Genomic DNA, 19,357 nt, shown 5'->3' on the forward strand with positions numbered 1-19,357 from the left:
CCTGTCCTGGAACTAGCTCTTGTAGACCAGGCTGGTCTTGAACTCACAGAGATCCGCCTGCCTCTGCCTCCTGAGTGCTGGGATTAAAGGCGTGCCCCACCATCGCCCAGCGACAAGCCTTTTCTTAGTCATTGATTTAGTGCCTGATTGTAGCTTCAAAGTTAAGACTTTTTAATTCACAAAAAGAAACTTCATTAGAATATGTATCTTTTTAGTAAATACCATTGATTAACAGCAAGATTATCAAAAACAATTTCCACCTCCCAGCCTGAAGACTTGTTGAGCATTTTATGTGGAATTATTGCAGGCAGCCATTAGTTTAGACCTGGATGGGTAGATCTCTGTACAGATGTGGCAGTTGAGCTTAGGAGTGAGGCTCTGAGCACCTACTATGTGCCAGGCTGTGGGATGAAGGGGTAAAAACAGGAGTGACTAGATAGGGGTGAAACTTCATATGTGGGCTGAGTCCTGGGTTCCTCAAAGGTCAGTGGCCCTTGACTCCCCCAACCTTGGCCTATGTGACCTGCCAGGACCTTCGTAGCATAGCGGACCCTGCAGAACAGATGGTCATAGTGATCAAGGCCCCTCCTGAGACCCAACTACAAGCTGTGGACTCTGCAGAGGTGAGACTCGGGACCCCAGGCCTGATCAAGACAGGGTGGGCAGGGCTGATGGCCACCTGGACCTCAGTTTACCCTGCCTGCTGCCTCCGTGCAGACATTTCAGGTCTCTCTTAAGAGCAAACAAGGCCCCATCGATGTTTTCCTGTGCCCTGAGGAGAGTTCAGGAGGCATCAGCCCTGGGAGGACCCCATGCCAAGAGACATCATCTGGGGAGGACCGGACCTCTGACTCTGGCACTGCAGGACCTCCACCATCAACTCCTTCCACATCCCCGACCTTGGATCCCAGCCAATCCCTGCTAGGCCTGGAGCAAGGTAGGTAGGGGCAGGTTTTGATCTCCTGTTTGGGCAGTCAGTCATGGCAGCCCCTTTGCTGCCGAGCTAGCTCTAACCTGTAATACCTGCTTTCCCCAGAACCAGTATTGTCACGGATGGGCAGCCTGAGGACCCCCACGGAAGACCATCTGTCACCGCTGGTGGCTGCTGACTCACTCCTGGAGCATGGTCGAGAAGACTTCTCTGCGCTCCTCCCTGGGGAGTTCATCAGCCTTTCCCCACCCCATGAGGCCCTTGACTACCACTTTGGTCTTGAGGAGGGTGAAGGCATCAGAGATCTCTTTGACTGTGACTTTGGGGATCTGACCCCTCTGGATTTCTGACGGAAGCCTAGGCAGCCAGGGCGTCTGAAAATACCTACCCTGTCTGCAGCTTTGGAGCCTCCTGCCCTGGGCCATCCTTCCTGCCTCATTGGAAAAGCACGATTCATACCCTCTTCTCTTTGCAGTAGCTTCTAGCTCTGGGGTTTGGCTGCTGCAAGATGAGCAGACCAAAAGGGGAAGGATTTTGTATGGTGTGTGTGTGCATGTGCACGCGCATATACACCCCACACTGCGCAGTGTACATGGGGTATTTTCTGTGTGTGCGTGCGTGTGCATGTGTGTGTGTGTGTACCGGGGAATGAAGGTGAACACATCTGTATGTGTGCTGCAGACACATCCTGGTGTGTCCACATGTGTGCATGTGTGCGCATTGGGGTGGGGGTGGGGCTCTAACTGCACTTTTGGTGTCCTTGCTGCAAAGGCCCTGTGAGGCCCAGGTTGGCTGTCTGCTCCCAGAATTCTGTGTCAGCCAGGCCAGGTGGGACAGCTAGCTTGACTAGCTGGGATTGCAGAGCAGCAAGAGCACTGCTTAAAGGTTTTCCGATCGAAGCTTTAACGGAGCGTTTATTTATTTATCGAGGCCTCTGGCAAGCCCGGGGAATAAGCTAAGGGTGGGAGGGATATGGGGCTGATACCCCTACTTCCTATACTCTGAAGCAAGGGCAGTGTCCCATAACTTTTTTTTTTCTTTGCCCAACCCCAAAGGAGCTGAGGCCCAAGTAGTTTATTTATTGGGAAAGTGGGAGGCGGGAAACAGACTGACAGCCATGGATGGGGAGGTGGTTCCCTTTCAGAAGGTTGTGCTAGCACTCTAGCTGCACCCGTGTGGATTTGAGGTGGGAAAAGCGAATGAGGGCCTTCACTGACAGGGTGGACAGGAGGGTGGGTGTGGGGTTCCTCCTGTGTTTGGAGTGCCCCTCCATTATCCTCCCCACCCTCCAATCTGCACTTTGATTTGTTTCTTAACAGTTCTGTTCCCTCCTGCTTTGATTTTAATAAATATTTTGATGGTGTTAGGGCTGGGTTTGGGACTCTACACTGGTGTGAGGCTAGGGTCGGAGGGATTATTCATTCCCTGTTCCTATTAAGTTCCTCTCCGAATGTGACCACTTGAGAGGAAGAAAACTGACCCAGTGACTAGTAGGAAGCCATACATAATTCCTAAGTGCAGAAAGGGAGTGTTAAGAGTCGGCTTGCTGTGCGCCTTCCGGACACTTCTGAGCATTAGTAAAGATGCAACAACACGGTGAACTGTATTGTGTCAGATGCTTTTGCGTGCGTGCGAGGTGTGTGTGTGTGTGTGCGCGCGCGCGCTTGCAGCATGTGTTCCTCCCTCTAGGCCTGTCTTACAAGTGAGAACACCCAACGTTTCCTGGAAGAGGTGCTGGGGCTGAGATCTGGGAGAAGAGTGGTGACTTGGGAATCCATGACGTGTTAATTCTTAAATGGAAGTCCTTTGAGCAGAGCATCTATAATCTTGAGGGGTACCTGTTATCCTCAGATACCCAGAGATAAGAGCTTGTGGGCTTGACCTGTTAAGGCTCCTGCCCACACCAGACTGTATGGAGCTGCTGGTCCTGAAGAATTGGCAGGCTGTCCTTGCTAGTGACCCCTTACCCCACCCCTTTTGGAAGCCTCTTCCAGGCAGGGAAACCGAGGCCAGATGGGGCGGGGCCGCGCTTGGGCCAATGGGCGCACGCCCCGCCCCCAGCCAACCTAGGCGGCCTGGGAACCGCAACCCGCAGCCTTCCGAGCCTCCGAGCCATGGCGTGCGCCGGGTTGCTCGCTGTGTGCTTGCTCCGGCCAACCGCGCCCCAGCCGCCGCGACACCCCGCGCCTGCCGCGGGACACGCGCTTTTCCAGGATGTGAGTAGGGCACCGGTGGGCGGGCACAGGGCTCCCCAGGTCTCGGTCTTCCGTGGTCCTGTCTCTCCCTCCACATCCAGTTGGTTATGCTTCTGTCCCTCTCCCAGATTATCTGTGACCCTGCTGTTATCCCCCTGCCTTTGTGTTCCTTATACTGTCTGTGCCGCTCTGTGTCTCTCCTTGTCTCCCCAATAGTGTTACTGTCCTCCACCCCAAATATGCCCAGTGGGGCTGGGGCTCTAAATACTCAGTCACAGTAGCCCTCACCAACCTGCTGGGCTGATGGGACTTGGTAGCCTGGACCTAGAAGGAATCTCTGTCCTGCCCCAGAAGCCTCAGGCCTCACCGAGGGTGCCAGAGTCCTGCAGTTGGTAAGGGACTCCCCTCATGGGCAGCAGGTGGCATTAAAACCCCCTTATATGGCTTTAGAGCATCCTAACTGCCTCAGCCACTGCTCTAAGCCCCCTATACCCTCCTCCTTTTTTTTTAACCTCTCACTGATATGCTCAGCTGGTCCTGGCCCTCTCCTGCCCCTACTCCAGAGGTCCTTGCTAGTGGGAGAGGCTGTCGTGCCCCTTCCCCAGTGTCCTCGTGACTCAGCACGTTGACCACAGCCCTTCAGGCCTAAGGAGATACATCCCAGGTCACAGATGGAGTCAGGGGGCACACTAGGATGTAGATGAACGTGTCTTCATTCCAAGCTTAGCTCTCTTGTCCCAGCCCATCCCAAAGACCCCGGCTAGGCCACACTGAAGTGCTGTGTGACCCCAGTCTAGCAGTGGGCCTTCTCTGAGGCAGCCTGAGGGTTACATTGTTGTTTAGACCAGTGACCCTGGGTGGAAGAGTTTAACTTCCAGGACCCTGGCCTAGAGGGTTCTGTCCAGGCCATGAACTTGGTGCCCTTTCCTAAGCCGTTTTGGAGGACTGGTTCCTAGTAGGGCAGGCACTGGAGAATGCTGCTGTCTGCTTCATCACTGCCTCTGCAAACAAAGTCTGCTGACCCTTGCCATCTTCCTTGCTCCTCATGCAAATGTGTATGCACAGATCCCAGCCTTTGAGATGGCCTCTTCCCCAGTCCTGAAAGGGTTAAACTCAGGCTACTCCCTCACTACTAGTGGGAAAACCAAAGCGCCCACAGAGGGCTAGCCAGTGGCTGCTAGTCTTCAACAGGCACAGGAAAAGCCTACTCAGTGAGGGTGGATGGAGAATGGACTACAGGAGGGCACGCAGAAGAGAGCCAGGGTGCAGGTCTGATGAAGCTTTCACGGCTCCTCAGGACGGATCTTGGGCCATCTGTTCAAGCTTCCTCAAGCTGGGACCATGCCAAAGGCTGATCCATTAGAGGGAACTCAGGCTAGACTCCAGCTGTGGGAAGTGGAGGTACAGAGAGCTGGCCAGGAACACCCACCCACCGTGAAGTTGCCCTGCAGCAGGAGGGAGTCAGCCTTAGGGCTTGCTGTGCGGATCTTCCTGTGGTACCTTGCTGGAGACTCTGGCAGTACTGCCCTAAGCCAGCGATGCAGGGGAGCTGGCTGTCCAGCTGGGGCCCCACTGGCTTGGGAGGGGACTCCTACCTCTCTGGCTCCACTCACAGCACCCTCTTATTTCCCGTTGGCCCTTAGGTTTTCCGCAGAGCAGACAAGAATGGTGAGTGTGGCTTCTTCCCCTCTGGTCCCACAGCCTATGTGTGCGGCGGGGCATGGGGAGGGGGGGGTGGTGGTGGTGGTGGTGGTGGTAGGAGAGCTAGGGAGTTATAGCCTAGAGTGAAGTCTTGAGACTCCCAAGTGAGAGATAAAGCTAGGGACACTGCCTGGAGAACAGATGGTGTGCAGAACAGGGAACAGAGAAATATGCTTTGACCTGAAGCTGGAGCTGGGGGCTTATGTTTGACCCGAGGCTGGAGCTGGGGGCTTATGTTAAGCAGTACTTTAGCTCTATGATGGGTGCTTGTATAAGACCTTGTAAAGCCGGTACAACAGCTTGCGAGGTGGGGATTCCTCACTCCAGAGGAGGACATCAGTTGTCTAACCCTTTAAGTAGCGACCCTGAGACCCAGATCACCCTAGGCTCCCTGGATGAGGTGGTGGAGCGCCCCATTCAGCCTTCACTTTTCTTCCCCTGTGTTTCAGCTTCCTGGTGTCCCCAAGTGCTTGTCCTTTTATGAGCCTCTTCAGATTGATTCAAGACACATGCTCTCAGTGCTTTCTGTGGCAGAGGCCCAGGCCCCACCCCCCATCTTTGCTTATCACTCAGACCAAACCCCATCATCTTTAACCATCTTGTTCTGTTCTCTGCCTCTGCTTCCATCCCCCTATGCCAGAAAGCTCATTAGCACCAGAGCCAGTCTGCTGCTTGTAGAGTCTGTCAGAAGGCTTCGCCTCCTCCTCTGTGACCCTGGAGCAAGGCTAGTTTATGGGACCAGGGACTGTGCCCCTAAGTCCTGAGCCATGCTCTGGTGTGTTTCAGGCGGTTCTCTCATACTTCCATTTGACAGATACCAAGTCCCTACCAAATGTATCCTGTACGAGGTGTCTCCTTCAGCATATACTTTTGGGTACTCTTGTCCTTTTGTCCAAAACAGTCAGGGCCACCACTAAGACCACCACCCTAGGCTATCTGGCTGAGTGATTGTGAATGCTGCCAGGCCTTTGGGGAACCTGAATTTGGGGGCAGGATACAGCCAGGACTCAAGGATACCAACTCCATGCCCTGCCTCTCCCCAGACGATGGGAAGCTCTCCTTTGAAGAATTCCAGAATTACTTTGCTGATGGGGTTCTCAGCTCAGTGGAGCTGCGGGAATTGTTCAGTGGAATCGATGGGCATCTCACCGAGTGAGTCCAACCTGGCCAGGTTGTCCCTACCTGTGTCCCCTGCTATCACGGCTCCTTCTGGAGGCAAGGGGGTGGGGAAAGACGTCAGGGCCCAGCGCCAACCTTATCCACCCACCTACACCCTCTTCAGCTCCAGCCTTGTTGCTACACTGCTTCCAGCTGGGACCCCAGAATAACTAGGCTTGACTCACCACCCGTGCTCAGCGCCTTCATTCCCATGCAGAGGATGTCTGAGGACAGCTGGGTCCTGCTTGCCTCCGCCTGTGGATGCAGGTGCAGGAATACACATCTTCCCATGTGTCCACATACACACATCTGCTTCAAGTAGACACTCCTTCCCTGCCTCTTCACTTGGGGACACATACGCCATGAACGTGCAGAGCCACTCCCCTCCCCTCCCTTCCTTCCTCTTCTCCTTAGTGTGTATGTCCCAGACTAGATCAGCATTCAAGGCTTCAGAGGCTTGGACTGACCCCTTTGAAGTGCCTATGCCCCTCCCCCACCAAACAGATGCCATGCCAGGCTATGTAAACGGGCTGGGGACACTGGCACCTACGTTCAGTTCACAGGCCCAGGTTCTAAGAGTTTGAAGAATGTTTTCTCTTTCCCTCACAGCAATTTAGAGACAGAGAAACTGTGTGGTGAGTAGAGGCCTGTGCTGGCCCCTGTGTCCCAGCCCCTGGGCAGGCGGGAGTGGTGAGGGTACCATGGGGTAGGAAGCTGGGGGCAGCTGAGGAGTTCCAGGCTGGAGAGATGGTGTGGCTGGAGCCCCTTTTCTGCCTACAGACTATTTCTCCAAACACCTGGGCGTCTATCGGCCTGTGCTGGCGGCGCTGGAGTCACTGAACCGTGCGGTGCTCACTGCCATGGACACGACAAAGCTGGTAAGTGCAGGGAAGAGCCCGTGGAGAACCTGCAATGATGGCTCGCTGCAGTGGGACTCTTCCCTGTCGTAGCTCAGGGCTGTGGAAAGGAGCTGGGATTCAGACTCGGGTATTCCCACTTAACTGACCTTTACTGCCTGATCCAGTTTCGTCATCTAAAAGCTAGAGGTGATAATGAATTAAGTGGGTCATGGTGGCTCACACCTGTAATCTCAATCAATACTCAGAAGGCAGAGGGAGGAAGATTTGCTGTCGGTTTCAGGCCAGCCTGGCTAGAGGGGGAGGAAGAGCAGAGAGCTAGTGTTTTGTTCTTTGCTCTATTCCCAGTACCCAAAACAATTCAGGCAACATAGTAAGTTTTTGTTGACCTGAAGCCAGGACCTAGCAGGCATGGGCTAGGACATAGGAGATGAGGTGATACATGTCCACAGGTACATGGAGCCTATGAGGCAGGGCCTAACCCCAGGACATGTGAGAAGGCAGGCGTCTATAGATATGTGTACCTGTTTGTTGGCCTATATTATAACCTGTGTAGACAAGTGTTGACAGCCAGACCCTTAGTGATCAAAACCAAAACAAAACAAAATAAAAAACCACCCCCTTTATGTGTTAAGCTAGGTGGTAGCTTAAACTTTTTCTTTTTGGAGACGATTTCCCTCCACTGTCCTGGAACTTGCTCTGTAGACCAGGCTGGCCTTGAACTCACAGAGAGCTGCCTGCCTCTGCTTCCTGAATTCTGGGATTAAAGGTGTGCACCTCCACTGCCTGGTGGTGATTCACACTTCTAACCCCAGCACTTGGAAGAGGCTGGAAAGCTTGAGATGAAACCCAGCCTGGGCAAATAGCTGAGATCCTGTCTTAATAGAGAAAAACTCACCCTTTCCCCGTGTCCACGGCTCTTCTGGAGGTGGGTTGAGCAGGCTTGGGGCTTTTCCCAACTATCCTTTTTTTGATACTCGAGGATAGACCCTAAGGCTTTGCACATGCTAGTCACTGCCGCTCCCCCCCCCCCCTTCTACAGAAAAGGGAATGCTGAGAGCTTCAACTGAGGGGCAGGGCTTCTAGGTCCCTCATATTAAGAGTTTTTTTTCAAATGTTCTTTGAGCCTGGCCCAGCTGGGGGGAGGGGGGGCTGACATTCTCTAAACATGTGGTGGTTTGGGTTTTCAAATGAAAGCAAAATGGGTTAGCCCAGAAAGGGAAAAGGGCAGTCCACCCACATATAACCCTGCCAGCTACAAACACTTCAATCTGTTTATCTGGTTCTCCACGCTAGGCCAGAGTTGCCTCCTCTGTTCCTGCAGTGCCCCTGGTGTCACCAGTCAATCTGCGTCCATATAAAACTCAATCGAACACTTCTCGCACCAGAAAAGGGCCATACTCCTCGTACATGGCCCGAGTCATCCAACGGCACTGAAAAGAGTTCAGGGAGGCCATCATGGAACCTCCAGTCCACACAGCTGTGCCCCGCCCAGGCTGAGCCACCAGACAGGGCCGCAGAGCCGGGTACCCATGCCTCCGGCACTGTGCCTCTAGCTCCAGGTTCATGCGCTCCACAAAGCCCGGGAAAAGGGTGGAACCACCAGCCAGCACCACCGTACTGGCCAGGCGTGTCCGCAGTGTTGAGGGAATCTTCTGCAGTGCCTGGAAGGCCAATGTGGGCAGTCCTGGCTCAGGGTGGCCTAGGAGACTTGGCTGGAAGAGGGGTTCAGGGCAGCGGAAGCGCTCGCTGCCGAGGTACACGTAGCAGCCATCTCTCAGGCAAAAGCAGGCCCTCTGGTGGCGGGCAGGGTCACAGATATCACCCTGGAAATCTAGGGACACATAGCAGCAGCGCTTCTTGAGCTGTGTAACGGTCTTGCGGGGCAGAGCCTGCAGCTGAAGATCAGGGCACGCCGCCACCAGCAGGTCTCGAAAGTAGCGCGACAGGGTGCTACCTGCCACATTCAGACGGAAGGTAGCCTTGTGCCACGAGTGACCTGCGTAGACGGGTGTGGCGTGGCACACGCCTGCTCCCGCCTCCACAGCCAGCCCACTGAACGCTCCGGTGGAGCAGAGTGCCAGCAGTGCCGTGCTGGCCATGTGGCACGCGGGCACAGTCAGGGCCTCGAACAGCAGCTCGGCCACCTTTTCTCGGCCCTCCGGTGGTGCTGATGGCGAGTCGCTCACGAGCACGGGCCACTGCTCGGGGCGGACCTGCAGGCCTCCCACCATTAGACGCTCCCACAGTCCCTCCAGTGCGTCCCAGTCCACCACCACGCCGTGCTTGATAGGGTGCGCACGCGCCACGCCGCCTGCCAGCTCGCAGCCCGGTGCTCCAGGCAGCACTGGCCGGTCCCAACTTGGCATCAGACTTGAGCTCTTCAGCACAATGCGCGGCTGGAGCTCCCCGGCGAAGCCTGCCTTAGTGAAGCCGGAACCTTGGTCTACCACCACCGCAACGTGATCCAAAGAAGGGAGCCTGTGGACGCGGCGGGTCCTGGGCACCGACGCCACCTTCTGGGCTCAGGGTGCCCCGAAGCCCTGTGGGCCTTCTGGGCGATAACCAGCCCTCAGTTCTCAGCTCCGCCTCTGGCTACGAGGTCCCGCCTCTTAGGGCGGCGGTTCCTTTTTTGGCTCCACCCCAAAGGGGGGTGTGGCCCTGCTGTTAGTCAGTACTTAATTCCTCCTTAGGGTCCTAGAGTCCGGGCACGTCACCCAGCTTGACTAGAGAGTTACCTCGCTGTGGAGGTGGGAAGGAATGGTTAGAGAAGAAAGGAACTTAGATTGGGCTCATTGTGACCTCAGTCTGGCCGCGCAACCCCCACCCCCTTCCTCCTGCACAGGGCTGATGGCAGCCATTTGGGAGCCCATAATAGGGGCCTGACTGACCAGCACCGCCGATTCTTTTCCCAAACGCTTGGAGTATCTGTGTACTCCGGCCACAGTTCTAAAGAGAAAGCTCTCAACTATATATCTAGTTACAGTGAGAACTTCCCTGTGCTCAACCTTATAGCCACACGGAGGTCTAGTCTGACCCCTTCAGCTCTGAGGCCCACATAACCACCTAAGCAAGCCCAAATCTTTGTAGTGTTTCTTGCTCCTAAAGGTAGCCACGAGCCTGCCTCCTGGATAGACTATTCTCTTTAGGATCATTTTGGTTATAAATAGAAGATTCAGATGCACTTGAGCTAAAAATGAGGACTATATGGATACTGGATGTTTTCTGGATCACAAGGGCGGGAAAAGTCTTAGGAACAGCATGTGACCATAGGGTTGTGGTTAACTGGTAAGGTCTCTTAAAGTTCCCATTACAGTCCTGGAGAAGGGCATGATAGAGCCAATTTGGGGCAAGCGCACAGGTGCTGAGAACCGTGTGACTGGGCAATTAACTCTCAGTAGGTACTATGCTGTGGGGGGGGGGGAGGGCACACATTCTCGACATGTCCACAGTCTGTTCACAACTTATGGTTTCAGTGGCTTGAGACCTTCATCCTGCTACCTCTGGTCCCAAGGGAGCCCTTCTGAGTCAGTCATCAAGGTGTGGCAGGAAAGGCGACTCAGAGTTTTTGTGTCCTGAAGCAATCTGCTGCACTGAACTCAAGGTCCTCCTGCCTCATCCTCTTGAGTGCTGGTATTACCCCAGCTGCCTACAACTGGAGATGGTAGTTTTAGGGTCTGTCCTGGAAGCTGGGTGTGGGATCCAAGAAAGCCAGCAGCTGGCTTCTCCCCTAGCGTGCTGCTTCTCAGGAATGATACGAGGAGTCAGAATGACTTTGAAGCCCACTGGTGCCACGAAAATACGGAAAAAGCAGGTGGCAGGAACTGAGGGCAGACAGGCTGGGGAGATGGGCAAGCACGTCCCAATTTTAGCCTTGGCCTTTAGTGGGGCTGGTGGAGAAACACTGGGCAGTGGTGGCAGGGGAAATAAACTGCCTTAGAATCGCGGTTTGGAAGAAGCTTTGGCTACATGTGGGGTAGAGGATGAAACTTGGTACCTTGGGAGAAAAGTTCTTTGACCTGAAAATTTGGGGAATTAAAAGCTTGGGAGTTACTGATCACTTGCAGGCAGGAGACAGACCAGAGAGGCTCAAGCCCTTTTTCTTTTGTGTTTTGTTTTTCGAGACAAGGTTTCTCTGTAGCTTTGAAGCCTATCCTAGAACTAACTCTTTTTATTTATTAATTATGTATACAATATTCAGTCTGTGTGTATGTCTGCAGGCCAGAAGAGGGCACCAGATCTCATTACAGATGGTTGTGAGCCACCATGTGGTTGCTGGGAATTGAACTCAGGTCCTTTGCAAGAGCATTCAATGCTCTTGACTGCTGAGCCATCCCTCCAGCCCCTAGAACTAACTCTTGTAGACCAGGCTGGTCTCGAACTCGCAGAGATCCGCCTGCCTCTGCCTCCCGAGTGCTGGGATTAAAGGCGTGTGCCACCACTGCCCAGCTCTCAAACCCTTCTTGAGTGTTTTGCCATAGGTGGACTCTGTAGTTCCACACCACCATGGCTGGCCAGCCTCTCTGTTCTTCCTGGTATGATGTCTGCTAGGAGCCTGGGACCCTCCCTCCACCTATGAGGGATTTCTGAACGTTGAGGACTCTAGAAAACCTCAAGCCTTTGGTGAAAACAGGTTATCCCAAGCGTAGCCAAGTATAGATTGTTCAAGCCCAACTTGAGCCTGTGGGTCTGGCATGAGCTGACTTTTGTGCCACAAAGATAGGTTAGGCGCAGCTCTAGCTCCAGGTCGTGGTGATGGCTCTGCTTCATTCATTCTTACTCACCGATGGCCTCAGCAGGGACAGAAGTGGAAGACGCCCAGGTTGCTATGTGCTCTTTATTGAGCGGAGTCCTAGCGCGGGGGAGCCGTGCCAAGCACTCAGGGCCGCGGGCGAGGGCAGCGGCGCCGCTTGCGCGGCTGCTCCTCGCGGGGGTCGCCTTCGCTGCAGACCTCGTGGTGGGTCAGCAGCTGCGCGTATAGCGGCTGCCAGCCCTGCTGGGTCTTGGCCCCGCCCCCTCGCCCGCCAGCCGCGCGACGCCCTTCCTCCTGCAGCCGTGCTTCCAGCTGCAGCAACAGCACCAGGATCCTTTTCATCTCCCCGGAGCGAGCGCCTTCGCGCCTGTCTACGCCGTCGCCCGCGCCACGCAGCATGGGCGCCACCGCTGAGAAGCATCTCGGGGCGCCGAGCGCATCCTCAACCGGCCGCCCGGGCCGCGCACACGGGCACGCTGCTGCCTCGGCCAGCTGCTGCCGCTTGTCCAGCGGGAAAAGCAGTACGATCTTGGTCTGGGGGTGGGCGGGTTGTGACGGGAAGAACGCGCCAGGGCAGGGCCTGAAGCCACTCCCGTGCCTCTGGAGGACCCAACCTCCCGAACCCCACGGTGCCATCAGGGCCGCTCACCCCGCACCCCGGGACCCTGCCTCCTCACAGGAACCCATTGTCCACCCTTGGCCCATCCACTGCGTACTTTCCCAGCCTTGATGAGGAGGTTCTCACCCACCCGGGCGGAGTCAGGGGCCTCACGCCATTGAAAGAAAGGGAAAGTGATGTGCTGTGAGGCTGTGGGCTGGAGAGAGGGAGTAAAGGATAATCCATGTCTGTGACCCCAGCGACACCTATGCCTTTGGCCTCACCCCTGGATAGAGAGCCCCACTTTCTGCCCTTGCTTCTAGGGCCCCTATACCACCTATGTGGGCTTCAGAGACTCTCCACCTCTAAACAGATTCTCTAAGCCCTCTCATGCCCCTGGGTCTAAAGACGCAGACTCCAGCACCCGGTATCCCATCGGGCCTCCTCCCTACTCACACTTGGCTTCTTCCGCTTGAGGTGGCTGAAGAACTGCTTGTGACAGGCCTTGTCCATGTCAGGCGGCCTGTCCTTGCTGGCCTGACTGGGTGCTTTGGTCCTCTTGTGGGAACTGCTGTTTCCCATGGTAGGACTGGTCACTGGAGGCCACTGCCCATGCTGCCTCGGCCCTGCCCTCTACCCAAGGGTCCCGTTTGGCCCCGCCCCACCAAGTGAACTGCATTGTGAGCTCACAAGTGACCTCATTACACCAAAGCTCCGTTCTTCCCCTTGGACCGCCCCAGCCCTGGAGACTCTGGCCTCTATTCATTTTCATGACCTCTTCTGGGCTCAGCTTCCCAGCTGCAAAACAGGGCTAGTGCTTTAACCAAAGAATGCTTAGACGGTGCTTAAAGGTGCACAGAGGAAATTTGAATCTTGGCCTGCCACTAATTAGGTGCTTAATCTTGGCCAAGGTTCAACCAACCTCTCAAAGCCTCAGACACGGAGTAGAGTCAACTATGGTTCCTACAAATTGGGATGGGCAAATGAGATTCTTGGGATGAGTCTGGTATGGAGTGGGTGGTTCTACCAACCAGGCTTTTGTGGTTGCACAGAGCAGAGAATTCATCAGTCTTCGTATACCTCCAAAGGGAAGTTACTGAAAAGGGTGACACCGAAACAGGTCCCACAGACTTCAGGACAGGAATCGGGCACTAGTCCAGCCCTTTTGTTGTAAGCCTGGTCCACAAGGTACCATCTGGGCTGAGCCAAGGCAGGTGGTAGGCAAGCAAAGCCCGTGATAGATGTTGCTGTGGAGCACGGCTCTCCATGGCTCCCCAGGACTCCCACCTTAGGTTTGGGTGTGTGGTGGGGGTGAGGGCTTCTCAGGGCATCCTGACTGGTCAGGTATGTAGCTGGCCAGATTACTAACAGTACGACCCACAACAGTGGGGGCGTTTTCAGCTTGAGAACTCCGACTGCGGGCACTAGGCTCAGCCCTTTGTAGCAAGTAACGGAGGGGAGCCTCATTCAGTCCTGTGGGAGAGATGGAGGCACACGGTGAAAGCAGTTGGGGAGAGTGGGTATCCCAAGATGGTTGGCAAGGGGCTGAGGCATGGGCAGCCTCTCTGTCTCTGCCTACCTCCAGGGAACTGAGGGAAGGCTGGTAGTAGGGGCTGGGGTCAGTGCAGGCAAGTGTGTTTGTGTCTCTTCAGGGACCTGGATGTCTTGTATATGTAGCGTCTAGAAAAACCCATGCAGCAAATGTTGGTTCCAGAGATTGGTGAATGGAATAACAGAAGAGCAAACACACACAGCACACGCAGACTGTGAGCGGGTCCAACAGGCCTGTAAGAGGCCCAAGTGTAAAAGTGGCCTTACTGCCCTGCACCTTTACCCTGCCTGGATGTGCCCAGGAACATCACTGGCTGTGGTAAAGATGAGATTAACAGAGAAGAGAAACTGAGATCCAGGAAAAGCAGTGTAGTAGTGGGCTGTGATCCTTAGGCGGCAGCTCCGTACCTGCCAGGATGAAAATACCCCAGCCTGGACCAGGAAAGGGGCCCTCAGAAGCTGGGCACACTGGTGCCCATTTTTAACTCTAGCACTGGGAAGGTGTAGGTAGGAGGATCATGAAGCTAAAAAAGACCCTATCTCCAAACCAAACTTGAAAGTGAGTGACTGCCTGTGCCGGACCTGCATGCCCTGAACCTGACTTCCCCTGCTACTCCTGTGAGTAAGACATAGGCAGACAGCAAGGTAAGCTCCTTCTTCAACCACACCTCTCTCCCTGCCCACAGGAGTACGAACAGGCCTCCAAGGTGGACCAGTTTGTCACACGGTTCCTGCTTCGAGAAACTGTGAGTCAGCTACAAGCCCTGCAGAGCTCCCTGGAGGGGGCATCAGACACCCTGGAGGCCCAGGCCCGAGGTCAGCGGTACGTGAGAGGCTGTTGGCCTGTGGTCTGGTGTGTGCCTTTTGTTCTTGCATTCCAAACTCCTCAGTTCCATGGTCTACCCAACCTCTTGGACAGGAAGGCCATGAGCTGGTCAGAAGGGATAGATAGTTTGGGGACTGGGATTCAAAGACCCAGGAGATCTGCCTTGCCCCACCTAAGCTTGGTCCTGTGCTGGAATCCTGGTCTTGACCCTGTTGTGGCTCTGGGGATAGCAGGCTGACCTTCTACTTTCTAGGTTGAATGAAGAACACATTCAAGTGCAGAGCAGGTCCCGTAGCAGCCGGCGGGCAGGGCGCAGAGCCCTGAAGAGCATCAGCTGGTCACCAGCCTGGTCTCCTGGATCCTCTGATACAGGTGTGCTTACGGCAGGGTAGGATCTGGCTGCACAGGGTCCAGGGAAGATGTGCCATCTCCTATTCTCTTAGGGCTTTGCTCCGCCACTGTTCCTAGTTTGCCCTGAGAGGACTCCCAGCTTCGGGGGCCCCTGGCTGATATCCTCCTGGTCCCCCTATCAGGGTGGACTTCAGAGGCTGAACTGCAGTGGCGGCTGCAGGTCAATCGCCTCCAGGAGCTCATAGACCAGCTTGAATGCAAGGTAAGTGGCTGGGTGGCCGGTGCCCCTTGAGGACCTGCCCATGCCAATACATATGAGGCTCGACCTACATCCTTTGCCCTTTGCAGGCACCCCGTCTGGAACCCCTGCAAGAGGACCTTGCCAAGGGGCCTGACTCGGTGAGCTTGGGAAGGAGTGCTCATGAAGAAGGGTAATGGCTGTCTACTCGGACCTGGGAGGCAGGTGCTGGGTTCTGGTTCTTGCTCTATGACCCCCTTAGGTTTTCTGCTCTCTCATCTGTATCTCTGAAAGTCAGGCCTAAGGTAGGAATGGAAGCGAGAGGGCACAGTGGGAGGTGGAACCACAGACAGGGTCAGTGGCTTGGAGGATGGAGTCAGAGATGCTGGGAGGTCCTGTCGGTTGTGGGAACCTGACCCCACAGGGTGCAGATCTGAACCATATTAGGAAGGGTGAGGTCATACTCTGAGCCTAGCTAACCCCAGTGACTAGCTGCTCTCTTGTTAGCACATCCTTGTGGCGCAGAGACAGGTCCAGGTGGCAGAGGATGCCCTGCAGGATTTTCACCATGCCCTGTGCTGCTACATGAACTTCACAGGGGCCCAGAGCCATTGTCTACAGTGAGTCGCTGGCTAGATAGTGGGATGTTTGAGGCGGGGAGGGGTAAACAGGAGGGATGGTGAGCTGGGTAATCTGGGCAAGGCTCCCATGAGATCCTTGTCAGGTAGTCAGTGGTGGTCATAGCCCTGGTCCAGCCTAGCTACCTCTGGCTCTGCAGTGTGTCTGCCCAGAAGATGCTAGACCATGCTGCCTTCACCCTCTATGAGTTCTGGCAGGATGAAGCCTCCTGGAGAAGGTGAGTGGTGGTTTAACAGCTGACACTGACTATGGGTTCTGACTAGGTCCAAGTCCTACCTTCCTGTTCTCTGGCTTTGTGACTTCAGATAACTTACCTAACACATCTGGGTCCCAGATGAGATGATGTATAAAGAATGAATTCAAATTAGGTATTGAGTGCATGCCTGTTATATCAACACTGAAGGCAAAGGTAAGAGAGCTTGGAGTTCAAGGCTAGCCTGGGTTACACAGCAAATTCAGCAAAGCCCTGTTTCAAAACAAAACAAACAGACAAACAAAAACAACAGATAGTTAACACAACTTGGCCATGGTGGCACAAACCTAAACTCCCAGCACTTGGAAGGCAGAGGCAGGAGGATCAATGATTTAAGGCCAGCCTGGACTATATAACAAGACCCTATAAAACAAACTCAAAGAACTCAAGACAATGACAGGTGCAGAGCAGGCACTCCGTGAATGTACACTGTTGTCAGTGTGTGCCCCTGTGCTGGCAGTAGTCTAGTGATGTAGGTACCTTGTTCCCATTTTACCCAGGGGGAAATTGGAGGCTAGAACAGTAGAGGAAGGGTTGGTGCTTGAGTCCAGGCAGCAGGACTAATGTTGGGTAACGAGAGCAGAGCACTGATCTCAGAGCAGATGGCTGCAGACTCTGTCTCTTCCATGGCCCTCCCAGGCACCAGCAGTCGCCCTGCAGCAAGGCCTTCCAACGCACTCTCATCGATCACCTGCAGGCCCCGGACACCCTCACCACTGTGTTCTTCCCAGGTATGTTGTACCCTGTGCTCCAAACAGCTCTAGGACCAGGGGGCAGCCCCCCCCCCCAGCTCCTGACCTCCCAACCTCTCACCCACAGCCTCCTGGTGGATTATGAATAATAACTGAGTCGGGTCTGCTTAAGCTGGTGACTCTGCAGCATGGCCCATCCACTCTAGAGCCTTCTGCACTGGTCAACTCTACACTAAGACCAAGAAGCCTGCCTGTTCTCAGGCTAAGGGCCTGATCAGCTGGTAGAGGGGCTTAGCACAGGGATCAGGGACTGGGTTGCCTGCTTATTTATTTTGCTGTTTGTAGCTTCCAAGCACCTGGGCTTCTGCCTGACTCGGGAAGCCCAGATCCTGGTTCCCTTGTCCTCTGCCTTGGTGTGTGACCCAGGCAGATCCCTTCCCTCTCTGGCTGCCTAGGAGTGTCCTGCTTTTGTTTGTTGTTTTGGGGTTAGGTTTCTGTTCTTCCTCAACCAGTGGCAGAACCAGGGCTGATGCTCAGGGACCCCCTCAAACCCTGGGACCTTGACCCCTGAGGCTAGGCCAACTCAGTCTGTAGTGTAGAAACCCAGGATGTCTATCACTCTTCTGGGTTAGATCTAGAATTTCTAGCATCAATTTGTTGTACAAGAGACCTCTGGAGTATCCTGGGTTGGTTTGCATGTCATTTGCATACCATTTGCATGTCCTGCCCCACCCATTCTCAGGGCACTATGAGAAGCCCAAAGAAGACCTTGCAGAGTAGCAATAATTTGGGCCTAGAGTTGCCTGTTGCCCCTAGAGATCTCTGAATCCAAGCTTAGGACCCCAGAACAGAGGCAATAAAGTTGGTGGTTACCTGTGGTGCTGCCTCTGTCTGTCTGTTTGTCTTCCTGGCCACCCTGACGTGAAACTCAGGGAAGAAAGCTGCAGTTGGTACTCAGCTGAAGCTGCCTCATGGGCAGAGGGAGCTTTTTCACTGCTCTCAGCTCAAGGCTGCACCCCAGACCCTGCCTCCTGAGCTCTGCCTGGGAAAGAGGACGGACAAGGTCCAAGCTCAGCTTCACCCTACAGAGTCTTCTCGGTGTTACAAAGAGCCTGCTTGACTGAATTCCTGAGTGCACCTATCTCATGCCAGAACCTGCCAAGATAGCCTGTCCTCACCACTGTCTCTTAACAGCATATTCAAGAGTCCTAACAGCCATAACAGGGCAAGGGGACCTCTACAGGACAAGGCTGAGAAGTAACTAATGGGGATACCTTAAGTGATGCTCCACATGAAGGGGCATGGTACCCCAAGAGCACACAATAGATGGCACTTGTCTCACATGTGGGAACCACAAGTTCTGGGTGGCAGGAATGCTCAACTCCAGCTAACCAAGGGAAGCCAACCGAGGGATGCTGAGACCAGGGGGAAGAAAGAAGACTGGGGACGCAGCTGGGGAGGCAGGGCCCTCAAAGGAGCTTCATTCTGGAAGCTTTAGTAGGTGTGAAGCCAAGGCTGGTGGCCAGGGTCTGAGTGCCTGACTGCCAGATCCCTGCTGGTTGCTGGGGTGTGGCCAGAAAAGCATCTCTGCTGGCAGGAGTGCAGATCTGTCCTCCAGGCAGGGTCTTTTCTGTAGGTCTCCCTAGAGGCTTCAGCAGAGGCCTGGGTGCCTTGGGGCCAGCACCTGAACCCAGCAGGCTCCAGAATGTGCTGCCAGTATCTGATCCACATGGGCCCTGGGACTCTTTGGAGAGGTTTGTTACACGCAGTGTCGTTTCAGTGTCCCCTTAGAGAGGGAGCCAGTCTGGGAGGAATAATCCCTGCTCTCAGTCCTGTGTTGCAGCCTCCCCCCGTAACAATAACAGACTCCCACAACTAAAGGCATGAGTTGCAGCAGACATGCTTGCAGTGGACAAGCCTTGGACTCCAAGAACAAAGGCAAAAAATACATCACCGTCTTTGTGTTGTGTGTATTGGCCAGAGGGCAACCTCAGGTACTAATTTAATTTGTTTTGTTTTTAAAGACAATGTCTCAAAGACCTGGAACTTGCTGAGGCTTTTCTGGCTGACCAAGAAGCCCCAGGAATCCACCTGTCTCTACCTCCCTACCACTGAGAGCTCAACCTCACCCGGCTTTTTAAAAATAAGGGTTCTGGGGACTGAACTCAGGTTTTCTATCTTGCCAGCCCCTTGCTTTGTTTTTGAGACAAGATCTTTTTTTTTTTAAAGATTTATTTATTATGTATATAGTATTCTATCTGCACGTATAATTGCAGGCCAGTAGAGGGCACCAGATCTCACTACAGATAGTTATGAGCCACCATATGGTTGCTGGGAATTGAACTCAGGACTTCAGGAAGAGCAGCTAGTGCTCTTAACTCTGAGCCATCTCCCTAGCATCTTGAGACAAGAGCTTACTATGTAGCCCAGGTTGGCCTGGAAGTTGTGCCCTTCCTATCACCATACCTGGCCCCATCAATATAAAGATGCTTAAAACCTCAGCCAGTTCCTCTGAAGGGGAACATTTTTAATCTGATGTCTCATGTTTACTGTTCAGTATTCTGAGTTAACTTTTGAGACAAGGTCCTCAGATAAGCCTTGAATTTGCTAAGAT

General features: G+C 54.2%; 3 protein-coding genes across 6 annotated transcripts in view; 2 read left to right on the plus strand and 1 right to left on the minus strand.

Moving 5' to 3' along the window:
- Positions 1-2,524, plus strand: part of E2f1 (E2F transcription factor 1) — a gene marked incomplete at its 5' end in the record, with an annotated part of 10,899 nt that extends 8,375 nt beyond the window's left edge. The window contains 3 exons of the mRNA XM_005363158.3: positions 509-623; positions 718-937; positions 1,037-2,524. Coding sequence (XP_005363215.2) covers positions 509-623; positions 718-937; positions 1,037-1,281 — 580 coding nt within the window. The remainder of the gene's footprint in view (positions 1-508; positions 624-717; positions 938-1,036) is intronic.
- A 466-nt stretch (positions 2,525-2,990) lies between these two features.
- Necab3 (N-terminal EF-hand calcium binding protein 3) lies at positions 2,991-17,621 on the plus strand. 4 transcript variants are annotated; one of them, XM_005363100.2, is made up of 13 exons: positions 2,991-3,147; positions 4,770-4,794; positions 5,871-5,979; positions 6,595-6,620; positions 6,766-6,863; positions 14,431-14,567; positions 14,824-14,942; positions 15,104-15,183; positions 15,270-15,320; positions 15,667-15,779; positions 15,938-16,015; positions 16,691-16,782; positions 16,871-17,621. In XM_005363100.2, exons 1-13 carry the CDS (start codon positions 3,046-3,048, stop codon positions 16,897-16,899), a joined length of 1,059 nt encoding a protein of 352 aa, XP_005363157.1. In that variant the 5' UTR covers positions 2,991-3,045; the 3' UTR covers positions 16,900-17,621. The 4 variants fall into 4 exon arrangements, 3 of the variants coding, with proteins under 3 accessions (XP_005363157.1, XP_026642965.1, XP_026642966.1); XM_026787164.1 differs by lacking the exons at positions 2,991-3,147; positions 4,770-4,794; positions 5,871-5,979; positions 6,595-6,620; positions 6,766-6,863 and adding an exon at positions 11,236-12,116; XM_026787165.1 differs by lacking the exons at positions 2,991-3,147; positions 4,770-4,794; positions 5,871-5,979; ... (1 more) ...; positions 6,766-6,863; positions 15,938-16,015 and adding an exon at positions 11,236-12,116.
- Actl10 (actin like 10) lies at positions 7,641-9,715 on the minus strand. Its single transcript, XM_026787261.1, has 2 exons — positions 9,670-9,715; positions 7,641-9,366 (listed from the first exon to the last, which is right to left on the minus strand). The coding sequence occupies exons 1-2, from the start codon at positions 9,713-9,715 to the stop codon at positions 8,207-8,209; spliced, it is 1,206 nt and encodes a 401-aa protein (XP_026643062.1). The 3' UTR covers positions 7,641-8,206.
- Positions 17,622-19,357: the final 1,736 nt, after the last annotated feature.

The sequence above is a fragment of the Microtus ochrogaster genome, linkage group LG8, assembly GCF_000317375.1.
Source record: "Microtus ochrogaster isolate Prairie Vole_2 linkage group LG8, MicOch1.0, whole genome shotgun sequence".
Lineage (NCBI taxonomy): Eukaryota > Metazoa > Chordata > Mammalia > Rodentia > Cricetidae > Microtus > Microtus ochrogaster.

Coding starts and splice junctions, on each gene's coding strand:
- Actl10 (XM_026787261.1), bottom strand. CDS start 9,715: ATGGGCTCCCAAATGGCTGCCATCAGCCCTGTGCAGGAGGAAGGGG. Junction 9,367..9,669: donor CCCTGTGCAGGAGGAAGGGG/GTGGGGGTTGCG, acceptor GGGCACCCTGAG/CCCAGAAGGTGGCGTCGGTG.
- Necab3 (XM_026787164.1), top strand. CDS start 11,598: ATGGCTCTGCTTCATTCATTCTTACTCACCGATGGCCTCAGCAGGGAC. Junction 15,780..15,937: donor GCCCAGAGCCATTGTCTACA/GTGAGTCGCTGG, acceptor CTGGCTCTGCAG/TGTGTCTGCCCAGAAGATGC. Junction 16,016..16,690: donor GATGAAGCCTCCTGGAGAAG/GTGAGTGGTGGT, acceptor TGGCCCTCCCAG/GCACCAGCAGTCGCCCTGCA.